This window comes from Phascolarctos cinereus, unplaced genomic scaffold, assembly GCF_003287225.1.
Source record: "Phascolarctos cinereus isolate Bilbo 61053 unplaced genomic scaffold, phaCin_HiC Scaffold_4;HRSCAF=312, whole genome shotgun sequence".
Taxonomy (NCBI): domain Eukaryota; kingdom Metazoa; phylum Chordata; class Mammalia; order Diprotodontia; family Phascolarctidae; genus Phascolarctos; species Phascolarctos cinereus.
In genome coordinates this window covers 93,834,022-93,854,069 of record NW_027555847.1, presented here as the reverse complement: position 1 = coordinate 93,854,069, position 20,048 = coordinate 93,834,022, and the positions used below count along the sequence as shown (strand labels likewise).

At 37.6% G+C, this 20,048-nt stretch overlaps 1 protein-coding gene and 1 pseudogene across 4 annotated transcripts in view; both read left to right on the top strand.

Moving 5' to 3' along the window:
• SMARCC1 (SWI/SNF related BAF chromatin remodeling complex subunit C1) overlaps nucleotides 1-20,048 on the top strand; it is a 173,830-nt gene that overhangs the window by 131,740 nt on the left and 22,042 nt on the right. For 3 of the 4 annotated variants that reach the window (XM_020999002.2, XM_078152455.1, XM_020999003.2), the window contains 3 exons: nucleotides 129-280; nucleotides 5,816-5,950; nucleotides 18,789-19,050. In XM_020999002.2, the coding sequence (XP_020854661.1) occupies nucleotides 129-280; nucleotides 5,816-5,950; nucleotides 18,789-19,050 (549 nt within the window). The remainder of the gene's footprint in view (nucleotides 1-128; nucleotides 281-5,815; nucleotides 5,951-18,788; nucleotides 19,051-20,048) is intronic. The other variant, XM_078152454.1, reaches the window with a different exon arrangement.
• LOC144456790 (stathmin pseudogene) lies at nucleotides 5,963-8,902 on the top strand (annotated as a pseudogene).

The following is a 20,048-nucleotide window of genomic DNA, read 5'->3' as shown; positions in this document are numbered from 1 at the left end:
ACTAAGTTGATTGCCTTGATGCTGAGGCAGATAGAGGGCTATATTTATGGTTTGGTCATAGTATCATAAAGGGTAGTAATAGGCTTTCTTATTAAAGGACATTAAGAATGAGTCTGTGATCATTTCAGAAGAGAAGGATGGTGAAGAAAATAAGGAAAATGATGCCTGTAAAGAAAGAGAGAATGATACTGGAAAGAAGAAAGTGGAACATGAGATTTCTGAAGGAAATGTAGCCACAGCTGCAGCAGCTGCTCTGGCCTCAGCTGCCACCAAAGCAAAGGTTCGTAATTTCCTTTACAATGGTTTTCCAGGGTCCCTCCAAATTATGTTCTCATGCTGTCTTTTGAATAATTGGCAAAAATATTTAGTACATGGCACCCTGTGCATAGTACACTCTCAGTTTTATTGATTTCATTTAATGATGCCTGTTTATCCGTAAATCCATATGTGTAGAGTGAGCAGTATAAAGTACCCAAAAAATGTTGGTTTTCTTCAGTTTATTCACTGCATAGTTTGTTAGTTTAGCTTGATAAGCACTGATATTTTTAAAAATTCATTTCCCTACAGATTTGCTCTGAAATTGTTGTAACATTACTTGATAACCATAGAAAATTTATATTTCATTTGATCTGTTATTTTCATTTTTTTTTAAGATAAGTGTGCTTTGTACTGTTCTTGTTAACTTAAAGGAAATGAAAGGCACCTAAAATAGCTCTTTTTATACATAGAATTGCCAGCTTCTCTGTGGGTGGTTTCAGCTCTACAACATGTGGTGTTAGCTGCATAATGTATATTGCAGGTTTGAAAAGGGATGAATGCTATTTTTTTTCTTCCCTTGTGTTAAATTAGCCTTTCAGACCACTCCGAAAATTAATTTCTCTTCTTGATCTGCTTTCTCTTTCCCTGTTCTACCCTCCAAAATAATTTATTCCATTACAAATTCTCAGCATTTCAAGAAACTATTTGTAGATTGTTTATAACAATGTGTCATGAGCTTGTGCCCATAATGGCTTCTGTTCTCCTTTCTATCTGTCAATATGACACCTTCATAACCTTCTCACCCAAACTGGCAGCTGCTGAGTAATCATCCTTCCAATGTTAAATCTATTAACAAGGACTTCTATCAGGCCTGCAAAATAAGGGAGCATATAGCATGTGTTCATGAGCTCTGGCACTTAATGAACCATCTAGGAAAGAGCTTGGATGAATAGAGATACCTTGAAACGTAGTCTCCACAAGCAGAAGCTCTGTGTTAGCAAGGCTAGTTTTTGTTCTTTGACCAGGAATGTTTGAATATTTCTCATTATAGTGATAATAGATGAATGACATTGATATGTACTTCATACAATAGCTAGAAAACGTTTTACATAGGTTTTCTCACTTAATTGTTACAAAAAGACAGGGTCTTGTAGTACAAATATTCTTATCCATTTTTCCAGATATGAGGAAATGTGTCACAGCAGTAAATGGTAGGACCTGGAAAAATCTAGGCCTGGCCTTATGACGATAATTCAATACTCTTTTTCTACTTTACTAGTTGCCTCTCTAACCCTGCCATTTATAAAACACCTGTTGTTATGTCATTGTCCCTAGCATTCTAACTTTAGCAAAGTTGTTATCCAGTTGGGTTTTATCTAGTATTAGTGAAATGGTTTGAAACTTTACAGTTAACATTTGTTAGATTTTTTTCCTGAAATATCTCAGTTTGTATAGTTCCTTAATACAGTCTTGCCCAGAGTATTTTTTTTTCTGGATCAGTTAGACTTGGAAATATAACAATTGCTAATTAAATAACAGTGTGGAAAGCCATTTAACTGTTACTTTATTTTCATCTGTTGGTATAATTTAGTTACAAATTCCTTGGACCTGGTTGGTAGATTCCTTTGCCATCTGCTGTTTCTGAGTCCTTTGATATCTTTTTGTCTGCTTTCCAAGTGTTCACCACCATGCTAATGTTAGAATAGATAATCAGTGCTTGTAAATGACCTAAGCTCTATAATTGTAGAGATGAGGCAGTTGAGGCCCAGACAACAAAATGGCTTTCCTCAGGTCATGCAGCTTTTTGGTGGCAGCTCTCAGTTCCCAACCTCCCAAGTATGTCTTTAATGTTGTTTGGTTGGTACACAAACAGCATAATGGCCATCCTACTAATTTCCCCCTAAGAAAATAACTATGTTATTATGCTTTTAAGTAGTTAGTCAAGAATGGATAACAGCCATGGAATGCAGAGCATTGCATGAGATCCTGGGATTAACAAGAACAGAATAAGTGGATAGGACTTAGAGCTGCAAGGGAGCTCAAGGATCATCTGTTTCAACTTCCTCCTTTTACAGAGGCAGAAACTGAAACTCTTAAGAAATGGAGTGAGTTGCTTGAGGTTACTACAGGTTGCAAGTAGCAGAGCTGCTGTTTGAACCCATGTCTTCTGACTTTAAATCAAGTTTTACTCTAGACTGCCTCTCATTCTCATACATTTTAATCAATACATTACTAGAATCACCCTTTAAAACTTCTTTGTTTCACATTGCCAAACTTAGATGGTTATATGTAGCTCATAGTTGTTTATACTTCATATCTGAAGAGGACCAATGACTTAATGATGTTGAGTTCAAGGTACAATGTGTTCAACTGCTGTTGGTCAGTCCAGCGTGAACTTGGAAGGTTTTACCATAGGTCAGACATAAATAGTCCATTTGAACATTTCGAATGGAGATTTCTGTAGATTTGCACATCTTATTTTTCCTTTGTGCTATTTGGATTCTGCCTTTGCTCAGGGAACACAGTGCCTTCCTTAATTTTGGTACATCCTGCTGAACCACACTGTGCTAGCATCGCCCATGTCTCACAATTGATGCTAACGTTCTTCAGAGAGACCTTGAAAATGTTTTGTATTGCTTCTTCTGGCATCTATATGAGCACTTGCCTTGTGTGAGTTCTCCATAAAATAATCTTTTAAGTAAATGTTTATTTGACATTTAGGCTGTATGGCCAACTCAACTTTGCAGTAGAGTTTGAATGCTTGGCACATCAGTTCAAGAAAGAATTTCAGTGTCTGGTATCTTATCTTGCCAGGTGGTCTTCAGAATTTTCCTAAGACAGTTCCAACGGACTTGTTTTCTTCAGTGTATTTTTTTTCCCAATTGGCCAATTGTATTTTTGAAGGACTCTTCTACCTCTCTCATTTGACTATTAAAATCCTTCTTGAGCTCTTCTAAGAAGGCTTTTTGGGCTTCAGACCAGTTCATATTCCCTTTTGTTGTTGCAGATGTGGGTTTGTTAACAGTGTTGTCCTCTTCAGAATTTCTGTCTTGATCTTCACTCTTCTCATAATATGAATCTATGGTACGTTTCTTTTTACTCATGGTGTTTCTTTATTCCCTGGCCTTTAAAGAGATTGAGCTGTCCTGCTGCGGAACAGAGGGTACTGACCCAAGCTTCGAGTGTTGGGAGCCTAGGTCTTGGTCACTGGCTTTGTGTGCTGGGGCCTCTTATGCTGGCATTTGGAGGCTGTAGGTTTCTGGAAGCTTACCTCGTGTTGGGCTGGAATCAGCAAGGCAGGAACTTTCAGGCAATTCTAGGTTGCCTGCTTTTCCTTTCCTTTAGCTTTCTACAGCTCCTTTTAGATGGGTGCTGCAGGGTGTTCATTTGCCTGGGGCACCCTGCAGTGTTGTCTCCCTCATTTTTGCTAATGCATTGGGAGATTCCTTTGTGGTAGAGTGCTGAGGCACCTGGTGGTTTTCTGAGCTTGTTTCCACCGGTTCCCCCCCCCCCCCCCCCCCCCCCCCCCCCCCGCCCTCACTGAGGCACTGGGAGGTCCAGGTGTTGGTGTTTGCTGGTTCTACCACCTGGGCTTCAGGATTTCATTTATTCATATATGACAGCCCTTCAGAGATTTGAAGACATCTATTATGTTCCCTTTTCTCAAGTCTTCTCTTTTGCTGGCTAAGTAAACAGCCCCATTTTCTTCAAATGTTTGGTTCTATTTCTTTTCTCCATCTTGGTTACTTTTTTAAATGTTTCGCCTTAAAATGTAGGGCTCGGAACTAAAGAATTTTCTACATATGGTCCAATCAAAGTGAAGCAGAAGTGTGGGTTTTGCCTCTCTGGTCTTAGATACTGTACCTTACTCAAGGTACCCTAAGAGTGCATTAGCTTTTCTTTTTAAGCTTCAGTAGCACCCTGTTTTTGTGCTAATTGTTGTTTTATATATATATAGATATATATGTGTTATATATTGCCTATTATATTAAGCATGTTTTAGAGCTTCCTTCCTAAATTAGATACATACTCAAAAGTTCTGTAGTATGCATAAGAAAAACACAGGTTGTTTTTTTTCTTTGTAATAATTAGGCTTAGTCAGTAGTTCATATAAATATTACAGGTAGTATGACTTACCAAGCAAAACTAAGATTTTAGGGCTTACATCATTGTTAGTTTTCCTATATAAACTTTGAAAAAGTATGGAAAATTTTTATTGTTGTTATATATATTTTAATCTTCTGTCACATACAAATACCTAACATATTTAAAGACAAAGGTGCTAGATTCCAATCCTCAATTCTTTTTCTCCTTATATCCTCTCATTCCTTCCACCTTGAATAGCCCATCTAGGTGATTCCCAGTGCTCGAAAGCTATGATGAGACTTTAAACTTCAGGGTCCTTAGTATGTCTTGAAATAGAGAAAATGAAAGACTTGGAATAGGACAGGCTCCAGGTACCGAAGAAGATGGAAGAGGTTACTGAAAGTGAAACTAGTCTTTCTCTTTTCCCAGGAGTTCTCAGCTACTGCTAAGCTCCTGTTCCTAGTTTTTTCTTCCTTAAACAGGAACATTGGAGGCATTTGTAGGTGAGACTAGACAGTCCTTTTTTATCTGCCCTTGGTTCTCATCACCACCACCCCAAATACGCATACATCCTCAAACAATTGAAAAAGGTCTGCCTTTAGTGTGTGATTTCAGGAGGAAAGGAAGACTCAATTCTTGCCCCTCCTTCTCTCCTCTTAAAATACCATTATTGGGATAAAGTATTTCATTCTGTAATTGAAAAATGGATTTTACATTTTTAGGTACATTAAAACTTTATTTGAAAATGTAAAAACCATTCTTAGCTCACAGGTAGTACAAAAGCAGGTGTGGTCCAGCCTTAGAAAATAACCTCTTAGTATAAAAAAATTATTGAATATTAGAGCCTGGAATAATCCCTTAGAACAGTACAGTTGTCAGATGAAGTATACTTGAATTCACCCTTTATCTCTGATTTATTCTAATATTTGGGGAATCTCTTTGCAAGTAGCTTGAAGAATCTGTAAAGTTTACAGACAATGAAACTAAATAGTCATTGCAGTATTGTCTAGTGGTGTTGGTTATTTTAGAGTGATGATTTAATTGTTTCGTAGATTTGACGACTTAGGCTAAAAGCATTTGAAATCCTAGAATATTTATGTACACAGAATTAAAAATTGGAAAAGAACAAAACGTGGTAAAACTGAAGAGGAGAAAGGAAAATTTATGCCTAAAATTAAATTTATACCTGCAAGATAATGCTCAAGTAGGATGTATCTGTTTTTTTGTATCTATTTTTCAAGCAAATATTTATTTTTAAAATATATTGATAATTTTTTTTTTATAAAACACTTTACAATAGACATCCTCACACAAAAATTCCTTGACCAGATGAAGGGTTATGTCCTTAACTTTGACTCCTGGTAGTAATATAAATCATTGTTATTGATGAGAGTTTTATGTTCTCTTTTAGTTTATTTCATTTACATTTAAAACAAGTATTTAATTCATTTCTTTGGTCTTTTGCCGTTAGCACCTTGCTGCAGTAGAAGAAAGAAAGATCAAGTCTCTAGTAGCCTTGCTCGTAGAGACACAAATGAAGAAGTTGGAAATTAAACTCCGTCATTTTGAGGAACTGGAAACGATCATGGACAGGGAGAAGGAGGCTGTAAGTAAGACAGGAGCCTGGTAATTTTTAGTATTGATCTTGAGGAAAAGAATGCAGTTTACCCTTTTAGAAATTCTTCCTTCCTTCATTTTTGTTTTATTAATGCTTTTTTTTTAAGCAAAAGACATTTCCTAATATCCTTTCTCATTAAAAAGTAGTTAAATGGAACTAGCCGTGTTTAATAGTTGATCATAAATCTGACACCTGTATTTTCCCACCATGCTACCAAGAGAATCATTGAATCATGATCCTTTCAGTAAAGAGATGGGCAAGAGGAAAGTGTGTTTTGTTTTTTGTCCACTACAGTATTGTTCATGATCTGTAATCAAAGTTTACCTACCTTTTAGTGTTCTTTTCTTTTACATTATTAACAGTTGTTATTCTCCTGGTTCTTTAGTTTTTATTCTCTAACAGTTCTTAACATGTCTTCCTGTCTAGCAACTTGTTCGTTCCTTTGGTCTTTCTCTTTCTCTCTCTCTCTCTCTCTCTCTCTCTCTCTCTCTCTCTCTCTCTCTCCCTCCCTCCGTCTCTCCCTCCCTCCCTCCCTCCTTCCTTCCTTCCTTCGTGCCTTCCATAACATCAGAGTTCTTGGACCAGTTCACCACACCACCAGCAAAAACAGCAATAGATTGTCTTCACAGAGTCCCTCCAGCTTTGACTATTTGTGCCTCCTTTCATCTTTCTCGGTTTGATGGGTCTGAGGAAAATACCTCAGAGCTATTTTAATTTGAATTTCTATTATTTATTAATTATTTGCAATAAGTTCACGTGTTGTTAAATGATTTGTGGTTTGTGTTTTGATAACTACTGGTTTATATACTGATCATGCATCCGTTGGGGAATGGCTTATATGTTTCTGTCAGTTCCCTTTATATTTTGGATATCAAACTTTTATCAGAAAATCTGATAGAGAAGATTTTCTTGGTAAGTAGTTTCTCTTATTTGTGTTGCATTCATTTCCTCAATTTTACCCCTTCTCATAATAACATGTAAATAATATTCTACAATTCAAGAAACTTTTTAGTTTGTTGAATTGAAATTGATAACCACATGCTTCTCTTTTTTGGAATGTTTGCCACTGTTTCTTTTTTGTTTGTGTATAAGCTCATACCTGTATTTGTCACCTGAGACAGTTACTAAGCCCCAATTCCGTGTAACTCCATGTGTACTTTTGGGTCCTTGTACCACTCTTACTAGGTCCATATCAGCTTAAAATTGATCTCTGTACTTGTTACATATTGGAGGATTTCTTTAGCATGATGAGTGGAGATGAACTCTCATTAGCACCAAGGACTAGGTCAAATGTCTGATTCAAGGATTGACTAAATTGTTGTTGTTGTTTTTCCTCTTCAAAAAGTTGCAAGAAGTAAAGATGCTGATCTTATCCTGAGTTAGACTTCTCATAAAAAAACACTCCCTTGTTCATTTGTTTCCCAGTTCTTTGATATTCCTCTTATCCTTTTACTGTCAGTCTTCCCTGTACTCAAAACTGATAGAATGGGGCATGAGCCTACTGTACCCATAGATTTGAAAGGGAGCTAGCGAAGGAAGTTAAGGACCAGAAAGAAATGATTTTAATAGAGTGGTACCAAAAATTAGGAACAGAGTTACAAATGAGGAGACCTCTAGCCCATCCTGGGCTGGCTGGCACCATTTCTAGCTCTGTACAGCTTGTTGTCCTGAAGAATGCAGCAAGTGAAGCTCAGCCTTAACTCTCTTAAGCTCTCAGAGCCATGAGACCAGCAGCACCATGAGCCAGAGATGTGACTGTGCCTTTGTGAGTGATACAAGGGCAGCCCCAGTCCAAGGTATAGTGCCTGCCTGTTGCCTTGCCCTGACAAACAATAAGAATACATTATTATCACTTACTGTTATGGGAATTCTGTTTTCTACCATGGCCTGACTGAGGATACAGGGTTTTTTTTTTTACAGCATTGTGGATTATCTAGAGTATACTGCCACTCTCATGGCTTCTTCTGATATCCACATGAAAGAACTTGAGAAGCATGCCTCAGGGCAGATATTTGAGCTACAGTCCCAGAATTCCACCTTTCCCTCCAAAGAAGAAAGATACTTCCCTGAAAGAAATTAAGATAAAACTAGAAGCTGTACAAGAAAGACACAAGTCTCATAGAGCTGAGGTCTTGAAGCAGCGAGCTGAGAAGTGGGAATATAAGAAGGAAGTGCTTCAGAAAGCAATTGAAGAAAACAACAACTTCAGTAAAATGGTGGAAGAAAAACTGAACTGCAAAATGGAAACCAGCAGAGAGAGCCAAGAGGCACAAAGGGCTGCCATGTTGGAGCATTGGGGGAGAATGATAAGCACGTGGAGAAGAGGTCCAGAAGAACAGAGTCCAAAGACCCTGCTGACAGAAATGGAGCTGACTAGCCGTCCAAGATCCAGCTTCTCCCCATCCTAGACTTACAAAGACTGAACTGGCCAGTGTCACTTTTATTGTATTCCTCCCGAAAAGTATTCTAGAAACTGATGTTAAGCCTCATAGGTAGATCCAAACAGTACAGATGTTGTTTTGTGGGGAAAGGGGGAGAAACTACAAGTGTTTTTTTTTCCTTAAAGCGTGGAAGTCTTTCTAACATAGCAGTTTTCCTTGCTGTGTCTTTTCTGTTCCAGTATACTTGGTGCTAGGTTAATGGCTAGTACTATATTGGCTTTGTGAAAACATGTTTGTAAAATCTGTAGTATGCATCTTTCCAACTGTTAGATGCTGATTATCTGTTCATTTTTGAAACCTGACCATTGTATGTCTTTCCAGATACTGCTATACTTGAATAGTTAATAAAACTGCACAGTACTCTTCCTTCCTTCGTGATGGCGTGAAGTGACTTGTCCAGGGTCACACAGCTAGTTAAGTGTCAAGTGTCTGAGTCCGGATTTGAACTCAGGTCTTCCTGACTCCAAGGCTGGTGCTCTATCAACTGCACCACCTAGCTTTCCCCATAGTGCTGTTTGGGGGGGGGGGGGAAGAAAGTTACACATGGGAAGAAAAATGTATGCAACAAAAGCAAAGAGATGGCCCTAAAGAAAGTAAGTCAGTTCCAGGGAAAAGGTAGTCTTTTTGTAAATATTTAGGTGGAAGAATCATCTAGTCCAGTTTCAAACTTAGGATTCTGAACCTTTTGTGCATTATGCACCCCTTTGGCAGTCTAATGAAATCTTATGGATATCTTCTCGAATAATATTTTTAAATACCTAGGACTACACAGGAAACCTATTGCATTGAAATGGTAAAACTTTTTTCCTATCCAAATTTATGGATCCCTTGAAGCCTATACCCCAGATTAAGAACCTCTGCTCTAGAGGCAGAGCCAAGATGGCAGAGGAAGGGCAGGAACTCACCTGAGCTCTTCTAAATTCTCCCCAAATAACTTTAAATTTTGGAATGGCAGAACTAAGAAAAGGTCAGGGTGAAACTATATTTCAGCCCAAAACAAATTTGGAAATTAGCAGGAAAGGTATATGTCTCTAGGGTGCTGTTCAGGCCTGTAACATAGTGCCGCCTCAGCAAGCCATCAGCAGGTCTTGGAAGGCAGCTGCATCAGTAGCGCAGGAGCTCTCACTCCACAGATGGTAAGGGGGTCAGACAACTGGTTAGAAGGTGATCACAGGGGACCTTTTGCTGGCACTGGGTCGATGACCCTGTTGCATTGCCCACAGATAGTTCCAGGTCTCAGTCTCAGGGCAAACAGTAGCACTATTGCTCGTGGCTGCAGGAGAATAGAAGCCGTGGCTGCTATTCCAGGGCAGAGAGGAGTGCTTGTGGTTGTTCTCAAGGGAAAAAGGGCCCTGGTCTCAGGTCCTAGGCAGAACGGAGTGCTAGCACTTATGGCTGTGGGAGAGTAGGGGTCTGAGACACATTTCTAGGGATATAAAGAAAAAGGAGCACTGGTAGATCCAGGGCAGCAGGGGACCTGGTCACAGTTTCAGGGTGGAAAAGAGTGCTTATGGTCATGCGCAGACCAGGAGAGCATTGAACACACCTCTCCTTAGATCATACCATCTTAGAAAAACTGGAACATACAGACCCCCCAGAATTAGCTCTGAAGACAACTGCATAAAAAACCTAAAGCTTCCGATTTTAACATCCAGTTAAAAGTTGAGAAATAGGCTGGAAAAATGAGTAAACAAAAAAAAGGAACTTGACCATAGAAAGTTCCTGTGGTGACAGGGAAGATCAACACACAAATTCAGAAGATGGCGACATCAAAACAGCTACATGCAAAGTCTCAAAAGAAAATGTAAATTGTGCACAAACCCAAAAAGAATTCCTGGAAGAGCTCAAAAAGGACTTTAAAAAATCAAATGAGAAAAGTGAAGGAAAAACTGGGAAAAGACATGAGACCAATGCAAGAAAATCATGAAAATAAAAACAGCTTTTTAAAGGAGCCATAAAAGTACTGGAGAAAATAAAACCTTAAAACATAATTGGCCAAATGGTAAAATAGGCACAAAAATCCTCTGAAGAGAGCTCCTTAAAATGGCCAAATGGAAAAAGAGATACAAAAATTCACCATAGAACTCCTTAATAAAAAGAATTTGCTAAATGGGAAAAGATGTACAAAAATTCACTGAAAGAAAATAACTCTTTAAAAAGTAGAATTGGGCAAGTGGAAGCTAATGGCTCTATGAGACATCAAGAAACAAACAAAATCCAAAGAATGACAAAATAGAAGAAAATGTGAAATATCTCATTAGAAAAACAATAGACCTGGAAAATAGATCAAGGAGAGATCATTTAAGAATTATTGGACTACCTGAAAACCATGATCAGAAAAAGGGCCTAGATATCATCTTTCAAGAAACTATTAGGGAAAACTGCCCTGATAGCCTAGAAACAGAGAGTAAAATAGAAATGAAAAGAATCTACTAATCACCTCCTGAAAGAGATCCCAAAATGAAACACACAGGAATATTATACCCAAATGCTAGAGCTTTCAAGTCAGAGAAAAAGTACTCCAGGCAGCCAGAAAGAATTCAAATATCGTGGAGGTAAAATCAGGATAACATAAGATTTAGCAGCTTCTACATTGAAGGATCAGAGGGTTTGGAATATATTCTAGAAGGCAAAGGAACTAGGTTTACAACCAAGACTCACCTACCCAGTAAAACAGAGTATAATTCTTTAGTGGGGGAAATGGATATTTAATGAAATAGAAGACTTTTGGGAATTCCTGATGAAAAGACCAAGAACTTTGACTTTCAAATACAAGATTCAAGAGAAGAATAAAAAATTAAACACGGGGGCAACTAGGTGGCACAGTGGATAGAGCACCGGCCTTGAAGTCAGGAGTACCTGAGTTCAAATCCAGCCTCAGACCAAACACTTGACACTTACTAACTGCGTGACCCTGGGCAAGTCAGTTAATCCCAATTGCCTTAAAAAAAAAAAGTTAAACAGGAAAGAGAAATCATAAGAGAATCAATAAGGACAAACCATTCCATTCCTACATGGGAAGATAATACTTGTAACTCCTATGAACTTTATTATTGTTAGGGCAGTTAGAAAGAATATACATAGAGGGCATGGATTTGAATTGATTATGATGGGATGATTTCATAAAAACAAAAAGGTGAGAAGAAGGGATGCACTGGGAGAGGTAGAATGGGGCAAGTTATCTCACATAAAAGTGTCTTGAAAGGAAAAGCTTTTACAGTGGAACAGAAGATGGGGGTGGGCAACATTTGAACCTCATCAGAACTGGCAGAAAGAAGGAATGACATACACACCTACTTGGGTATAGAAACCTTTCTTACCCTACAGAGAAATAGGAGGTGAAGGGGACTACTGATAGAAGAAGGGATGGATTGCCAGAGGCAGGGATCAGAAGCAAAACAGACTTTGAAGAGAGCAAAAGTTAAAATGAGAGAGAAAGGGATAAACAGGGAAAAAATAGAATGGAGGGAAATACACAGTAATCTTAATTGTGAATGGGATGCACTCACCCATGAAACAGAAGCAAATAACAGAATGGATTAAAAACCAGATTCCAACAATACATTGTTTACAAGAAACTTGCTTGAAATACATACACAGAATTAAAATAAGGGCTTGGAGCAGAATCTCTTATTCTTTAGCTGAGATTTAAAAAAAAAAGCAAGGGTGTAGCAATTGTGATCTCAGACAAAGCGAAAGCAAAAAATAGATCTAATTAAAAGAGATAAACAAGGAAACTACATTATGCTAAAAGGTACCATAGACAATGAAGCAATATCAGTACTAATCATGTGCATCAAATAGTAGCATCTACATTCTTAAAGGAAAAAAAGTAAATGAGTTCCAGGAAGAAATACACACAAAAATTATACTAGTGGGAGACGTCAACTTTCCCATTTCAGAACTAGGTAAATCTAACCATAAACAAGAAAGAAATTAAAGAGATGAATAGAATTTTAGAAAAGTTGGAGATGATAGATCTGAAGAAAACTGAATGGGAATAGAAAGGCATACACCTTTTTCTCAGCTGTGCCCAGAATCTTAATAAAAATCAATCATTTATTAGGGCATACAGCCAAATGCAAAAAAGTAGAAACGTTAAATGTACTCTTTTCAGACGATAATGCAATAAAATTTATATTCAGTAAAGGACCACAGAAACATAAATTAAAAATTAACTAGAAACTAAATAATCTAATCCCAAAAATAAGTGGGTGAAACAGCAAATCATAGAAACAATAATTTCAATAAAGGGAATGGCAATAATGAGACAACATAGCAAAATTTATAGAATTCAGTCAAAGTAGTTCTTAAGGGAAATTTTATATCTCTGAACACTTAACATCAATAAAATAGAGAAAGAACAGATCAATGAATTGGGCATGCAATTAAAAAATAAGAGTAGAAAAAAACCAAATGAACAATCAGTTAAACACCAATTGAAAATCCTGAAAATCAAAGGAGAGATTAATAAAATTGAAAATCAGAAAACCATTAAACTAATCAATAAAATTAGGAGCTACTTTTATGGGGAAAAATAATGAAAAAGATAAATCATTGGTAATTTTGAATAAAAAGAAGAAAAACCAAATTACTCATATCAAGAATGAAAAGGGTGATTTCACCATCAAAAAAGAGGAAATTAAAGCACTTATTAGGAGCTGTTTTGCCCAGTTACGTGCCATTAACTCTGACAATCTAAGTGAAAAAGATGGATAGTTAAAAAAATATAAAACTAGGTAAAAGTTTCTCTGATAAAGTCCTCATTTCTCAAATATATTGAGAATTGAGTCAAATTTAAAAGAATACAAGTCATTCCCTAAATGAGAAATAGTCGAAGAACTTGAATAAGTAGTTTCCAGAAGAAGAAATCAGAACTATCTATAGTCATATGAAAAAAAAATTCTCTAAATTGTTATTGATTAGAGAAATGCAAATTAAAACAACTCTGATTTAAAAAAAAAAGGCAAGTGGGGTTCAGAAAAACCTGGAAAGACCTGTGTGGGTAGATGCTGAGTGAAGTGAGCAGAACCAGAAGAACATTGTACACAGTAACAGCCATGTTGTGTGATAACCAACTTAGATAGACTTAGCTCTTCTCAGCAATGCAAGGATCTAAGACATCTCCAAAAGTCTCATGATGAAAAATGCTGTCCATATCCAGAAAAAGAACTACGGAGTCTGAATGCAGATTGAAGCATACTATTTGCTTTTTTTCCTTCTCTCTTGTTTCTTCTTTCTTGTGGTTCTAATTCTCTTATTGGTTCTAATTCTTCTTTACAACATGGCTAATGTGAACATATGTTTAATAGGAATGTATATGTAGATACTATATCAAATTGCATGCCATCTTGGGGAGGGAGGCAGGGAGAGAAGGGGAGAAAATTTGAAATTCTAAAGCTTATGAAAGTGAATGTTGAAAACTAAAAATAAATTAATTTTTTAAAAAACCCAACTCTGAGGTATCTCCTCGCACCTATCAGATTGCTTAAAATGATGGGAAAGGAAGATGACATATATTAGAGAGAATGTGGAAAAACAGGGACACTAATGCACAGTTGGTGAAGTTGTGAACTGATCCAACCATTCGGGGGAGCAATTTGGAACTATTCCCAAAGGCTATCAAACTGTACATATGCTTTGACCCGGCAATATCAGTACTAAGTCCATGCCCCAAAGAGATCAAAGGAAAAGGACCTATTTGTACAAAAAATATTTATAGCCTATTTTTTTGTGGTAGCAAAGAATTGGACACTGAGAGAGGATGACCAATTTGGGAATGGCTGAACAAGTCTTGGTATATGATTGTGATGGAATACTGTTGTGTTATAAGAAATGTTGAGCAGGTTCCTTTCAGAAAAAGGGCAGAGTGAGTTGAGCAGAACCAGGGGAATATTGCACGTAATAACTGCCGTATTGTATGATGATCAACTGTGAATGACTTAACTATTCTGATCAGTGCAGTGATTCAAAACAGTTCTGAAGGAATATGATGAAAAAAATACTACCTTCTTTCAGAGAAGGAGCTGATGTAGTTGATGCAGACCTAAGTATATTTTTTTTACTTTATTTTTCTTTTAGTTTTTTGGGGTCTGTTTTCTTTTTCAACTTTGCTAATATGGAAATGTTTTTGCATGACTGCATATGTATAATCTATATCAAAGTACTTTCTTTCTCGAAGAGGGGTTAGAGTAGGGAGGTAGGGAGAGAATTTGGAGCTCAAAAATTTTTTAAAAGATTGTTAAGAATTAATTTTACATGTAATTGAAAGGGAAAAAAATTTAAAGAACCTTTGCTCTAAACCAGTAATCTCATGTAAAATACCTGACAACTGGTTATCTGGAAGACTTCCAAGTATAGGGAACTAACTTCTTTGAAAGTTAGCCTGTTAAATTTTTGTGTTCCTATACTTCACAGAACAAATCCCCCCTAATTAGAAGATTTTTTCTGTAAAGTTTGGATTCAAAGGGCAGCACTTAAGGATCTAGAGGCCACATGTGGCCTCAAGGCTTCAGGTTCCCCATCCCTGGTCAAGGGCCTCAAGTACTCGATGTGATGATTGATTGCCCGCCCATACTAGGTTTAGTTATTCTGTGCCTAGAACTACTAAGGAGGGACTTGGTGACTGTGTTCAGGTCTTTGAAGGGCTGTCAATGGAGGAGATTTTGTGTCATTTGGCTCAAGGAGGCAGAACCAGGAGCAGTGGGCAGAAATTGCAAAGAGGCCAATTGAGCCTTGATTTTAGGAAACACTTCTTTGTAATTAAAGCTTATGGAAAGTCCACTAGAAGTGGTGAATTGCTCCTGTTAGGACATCTTCAGACATTGGATAGCTACTTCTCCAGTGTATTAGAGTGGAGATTGCTGTTGAGATCCTTTCTGACTCTCATATTCTGTGGTTCTGTAACTCAGGAGATGGGCTTAGAGAGTGGCTGGGCCAAAAATTCATCATCCATCTGCTGATGAACCTCTCTGAATTTAACCAGGTCAGTCATTGCCATCCCTGAGGACTAGCATACACTTTCTCCTCAGGGAGAGTTTGTTGTAGAAATACATCAAACAACAGTGAAACAAGTTTGGGGTGGTGGGGTGTCATTGAGAGAGAGGATGGTTTTGAGGAGGGAATAGTCACAAGCAAAATGAACTTCCTGATTTTAAAGGGAGGGATTAAGGTGGGAGGGTGGAGAAAAGCAAGGAACTAGAATCTAATAGGGTGCTCATCATTGGGGTAAACAATAGCTAAACAAATTGTGGTATCTGAATGTACTAGAATGTCATTGTGTTATAAGATACTGATGCAGAGTGAAGTTAAGCAGAAATCAGAGTACAAAGTATACAGGAACAACAGCGTTGTAAAGAAAAACAATGAGAAGATTTGAGAACTCTGGTCAGTGCAATAGTCAGCACTGTCTCTGAGGACCTATGGTGAAGCATGTTACCTACCCTCTGTCAGGTGATGGACTCAAAATGCCCCAAGAGACATTTGTGTTTGGATATGGCCATTAGGTGGATTCATTTGACTTGACTGTGCTTATGTATTACAAGGGTTGTTGGTTTTTGTTTGTTTGTTTTTGGGAAGTGGTGGGGTAGGAGGTTAGAGAGTGATATGGGGGGGGAGGGGAAGCCATTGAAATATTTTTTTAAATGCCTGTATGGGTCCAAGCCTCTTGCCCCAGAGGGAATCTGGCTCTACAGGCCCCAGCTTCTCATCTCCCTTTGAAAGCCCTAGCCCTATCTTTTGATCTTATTCAGATGTGCCTTTGCCTTCGCCCCTTGCCCTAAAAAGAATCTGACTCCCATTTGTCTACAGGTCCTGGAAAGCCCTTAAACTTTTCTTATTCTGGTCTCAAGCCAGAGTCTGGTCTCCTTTTCTACTCCCCTTGTCTTCCTTTGAAAGCCCTAGCCCCACCTTTTGATCTTATTCAGATAACCTTTCAAACTTCTTCCTTCCTGTTCCTCTTATTATCTATTCCCATTGTCTATTCAGTCTCTTAGACATTCCAATCAGAATTCTCTACTCTTTTCCCAGTGCCTTCCCTGGTCACCCCAAGTTACTCTAATATATGTAAGATCCACCCTGGCCCCCATTTAAATGCCAAAAGGCTGAGACTTTCTCATGTCCTCTCATCCCTACAGGCATTACTAATGTTCAGATTCCTTAAGAGTCTGGTCTGTATGGTGTATCTGTAATAAACTTTTTCTCTGGCTGAAAGAAGATTTGGGTTGAATTAATTCAGGCAGGGCCTGAGTCGCGATCTGGGGGTCCCAGCACCCCTAAACCTCTAGACCTCATCACATGCAAGAGAAGGAAGTTCAAGGGAAAGCAGAGCCAAGCATTTTTATAAGTAACATGGAAGTTATTTTATACTTTTAAAAAAGGGAAATAATATGAAATGGAAATGCATGGTTTCTTATGCAGCCCTTTTTTCACATTTTGCATATATGGGTTGCTGGGGTTTTTTTATATTATTTATATATTTATCTTTTTATTTTATATTAAGGTTCAGGATTAAAAAAAAAATTTAAGGTCACATATTTATATATGTATAAATATTCTTAACAGCACTTTTTTTAGTACCAGAGAATTTGAAGCAAACTAGACTCCCATCAACTTGGGGTTGTTAAACAAGTTGTGATATATGAATATAATGGAATTTTACATCCTATGAAACAAGAAATATAAAGACTTCTAAGAGGCATGAGAAGACATTGATAAACCACTGACTCAGGGATCACTTCCACATCAGGAACAAATCTTCCCATCTGCTCAGATATGTGTTTGATTTTTTTTTTTTAATGGTATTACATAATAACTTGCCACATCCAGTCCTTACCGATTCTGTTTTCTAACAAAATGTCATGATAAAGAACTATGAGGCTTTTTTTTCTCCTCACTTCTCTCATTTCATCTCTTCATCCTGTCTTTTCTTTTCTTCTCTTTTCTTTACTTTTACTTTTGCCACAGCACCTCTTGATGATCACTCGCTAAATTGTAAATGGTGTAAAATCTTCAAAGGAAGAAGTCCAAATACCTGCAAAATCACAGGTCTTTGAAATACTCAATGAAGGCTGCAAAAGCATTCTTATACCCTTCCAATTATGTGGAGATATGTGACATAGACTCTTTTTTAAAACCTAGCAATAAAAAGCAATATAATTACAAATGATAGGTATGGAAAATAAATGCTACTCCTATAGGAATGTATAGGAGAGAGAGTATAAAGACAGCAGTAACATGACATGTTCAGGAGATGGTGTGGCTAGAGTAATGCTTTTGTACAGTAGTTAGTGGGAATACAATGTAGTTGGAGGTGTCAGGTAAGGCTGCAGAGTATAGACCCTTTGAATGTCTGGATAGTTTAAACATTAAGGAAGAAAGACTGAGGCGGGGAAAGAAGATATGTTGTACCACAGGAGATTGTTTTAAACCTTGCTCAAAAGATATTTACTTCTGTATTCTTCACATAATGCCTCCCACTCTTAGTACTGGGTCAAATGAGACAGTCCCTAGGTACAGGACTCAGTAGTCCTTATCACTTATTAAATCTGTTTTGAGACAAGTCCCATTTACACCAGTTGCAGTTTTTGCTGTGATGCGAAAAGCTCATACACAGTAACAGGTGAAGTTGGCCAAGGGGCAAGAGAAACACGACCATGTGAAACAATACAGTAAAAAAAGATGGCAATGAGAACAATTCTTGATTTTCATGTGTAGAGTACTGCTGCCAAAGGGCATACTGCAAAAACCACAACAACAAAACAAATAAAAAACAAAAACAAATTATCACAGGTTTGGGTAGGAAGAGATTTGCCAGGAATTTTTTTTTCTGCTCCCATGTTTATGAGAGGGTTCCTTTTTTGAAACATCAGACATTTCAAAGGAGGACCTGATCATTTGTTGGAAATTTTGAGGACAAGAGGTTAAAGGGTATGAGTTTGAGCGGATTTTTCCAAATCTTGGCAATGTGTTTGGGGTTTGGCTGCTTCTCTCTTTTTTTTTTCCTCTCCCACCCTTCCTCCCACCCTGTGCAAATGTAGATTCGGGGAGGAACCTTGTGTGAACTTCAGCTGCATTTGCAGCTGTGTCAGCATTAGGTCTCAGTGAGGTCTTGCTATAGAAAAGTGTCTGTTGTATTCAATTTCCGCTTGAGTGCTACTGTATGTACACAGCTAAACAATTGGAAGAGGAAGGCAGGCTTTGAATGCAGGGAAAGTGAATTGGAGGAGGGGCACAAGCCATTTTGTGTAACACTGGGTTCCTTTTGCAGTATGTTGGGAACCATGAAGGAAATTTAACACAGTAATTAGCAATATAGTGGTTTGAGAAATTTACATTGAAGCATTTTTTTTTCTTTTTAAAACATGATTTTTCCTTTCTTATTATAGTTAGAACAGCAGAGACAGCAGTTACTCACTGAACGCCAGAACTTCCACATGGAGCAGCTAAAATATGCTGAATTAAGGGCTCGCCAGCAAATGGAGCAGCAGCAGCATGGGCAGAATGCTCAGCAATCCCACCAGCATTCTGGAGGACCTGGTATGAACCCAATTGGAGCACCAGGGCATCCGGGAATGTTACCTCATCAGCAGCCCCCTCCTTATCCCATGATGCACCATCAGATGCCCCCTCCTCATCCCCCTCAACCAGGTAAGATTGTACTAAGCATCACGGTAGCATTGAAGCATACTCAAACAACCATCTGTGTAGTCCTTAAGAGTCAAATAGCTGAAATGTTTGGGTTGGCTGCTTTTGCAGTGGTTCCATTCAAAATATCAACTTAAGTCACCCAGAGACTAAAATGACACTTGCCCATTATCATATAGGGAATTAGTCTTAGAAATGAGAGGCATTATAGGATAATGTTAAGAATATTGAATTTTGGGATCAAAATAACAGGTAAAATATTTTGAGGAATGTTGAGAACTTCCTTTCATACTTAAGACCTTGCATAGATCACTTAACCTCACTGATGCTGTTTCCTCATCTATAAAAAGGGAATGGTGATGCTTGTTATTGAATTTGCTGAAAGAAAATTGAAATACATATTGTTTACCCTTGAAATATCTTTTAAAATTGTCTACACTTTCATGCACAGACCTATAAATTGCATATAGAATATAGCATCATAACATGCTTCTTTTGATCCATTCTATATGATCTGTTATGTTCTCTGAGAAGTTTGGCATCCTTTGGGTCTAAGCAAACTGACCTCCCTGTTCCGCTTTGCAGTATTGAACAAGACAAAAGGTCTTTCCTTAAATGTCTTAAATTTCCCATTAAGCCTTTAAAAGGTACAGGCTTCATGAAACAAGTTATGTGGAAAATATTTGGACAAGTTCAAAATCTCACATCTTTAATAACAAATATTATTTTGTGGAAAGGAGTCATCTGTTGATTTGTGTTGTTCATTGATATTACTTTATAAGTTTTCTTAAATTTGGGTTTGGCATATGAAGTTCCCTAAAATCTTTCAGTGGTTCTGTAATTTTAAATAAATTCATGTTTTTGTTCAATTTTAGTCAAATGTGGTAGTAAGTAGTGGTGATGGGTTTTTTGTTTTTTGTTTTTTAAAATTAAATTCAAGGCCTAAAATACTTGGCAGTAAAAAGAGTTTAGGGTAAAATCTTGATACAGCTTATGGATAC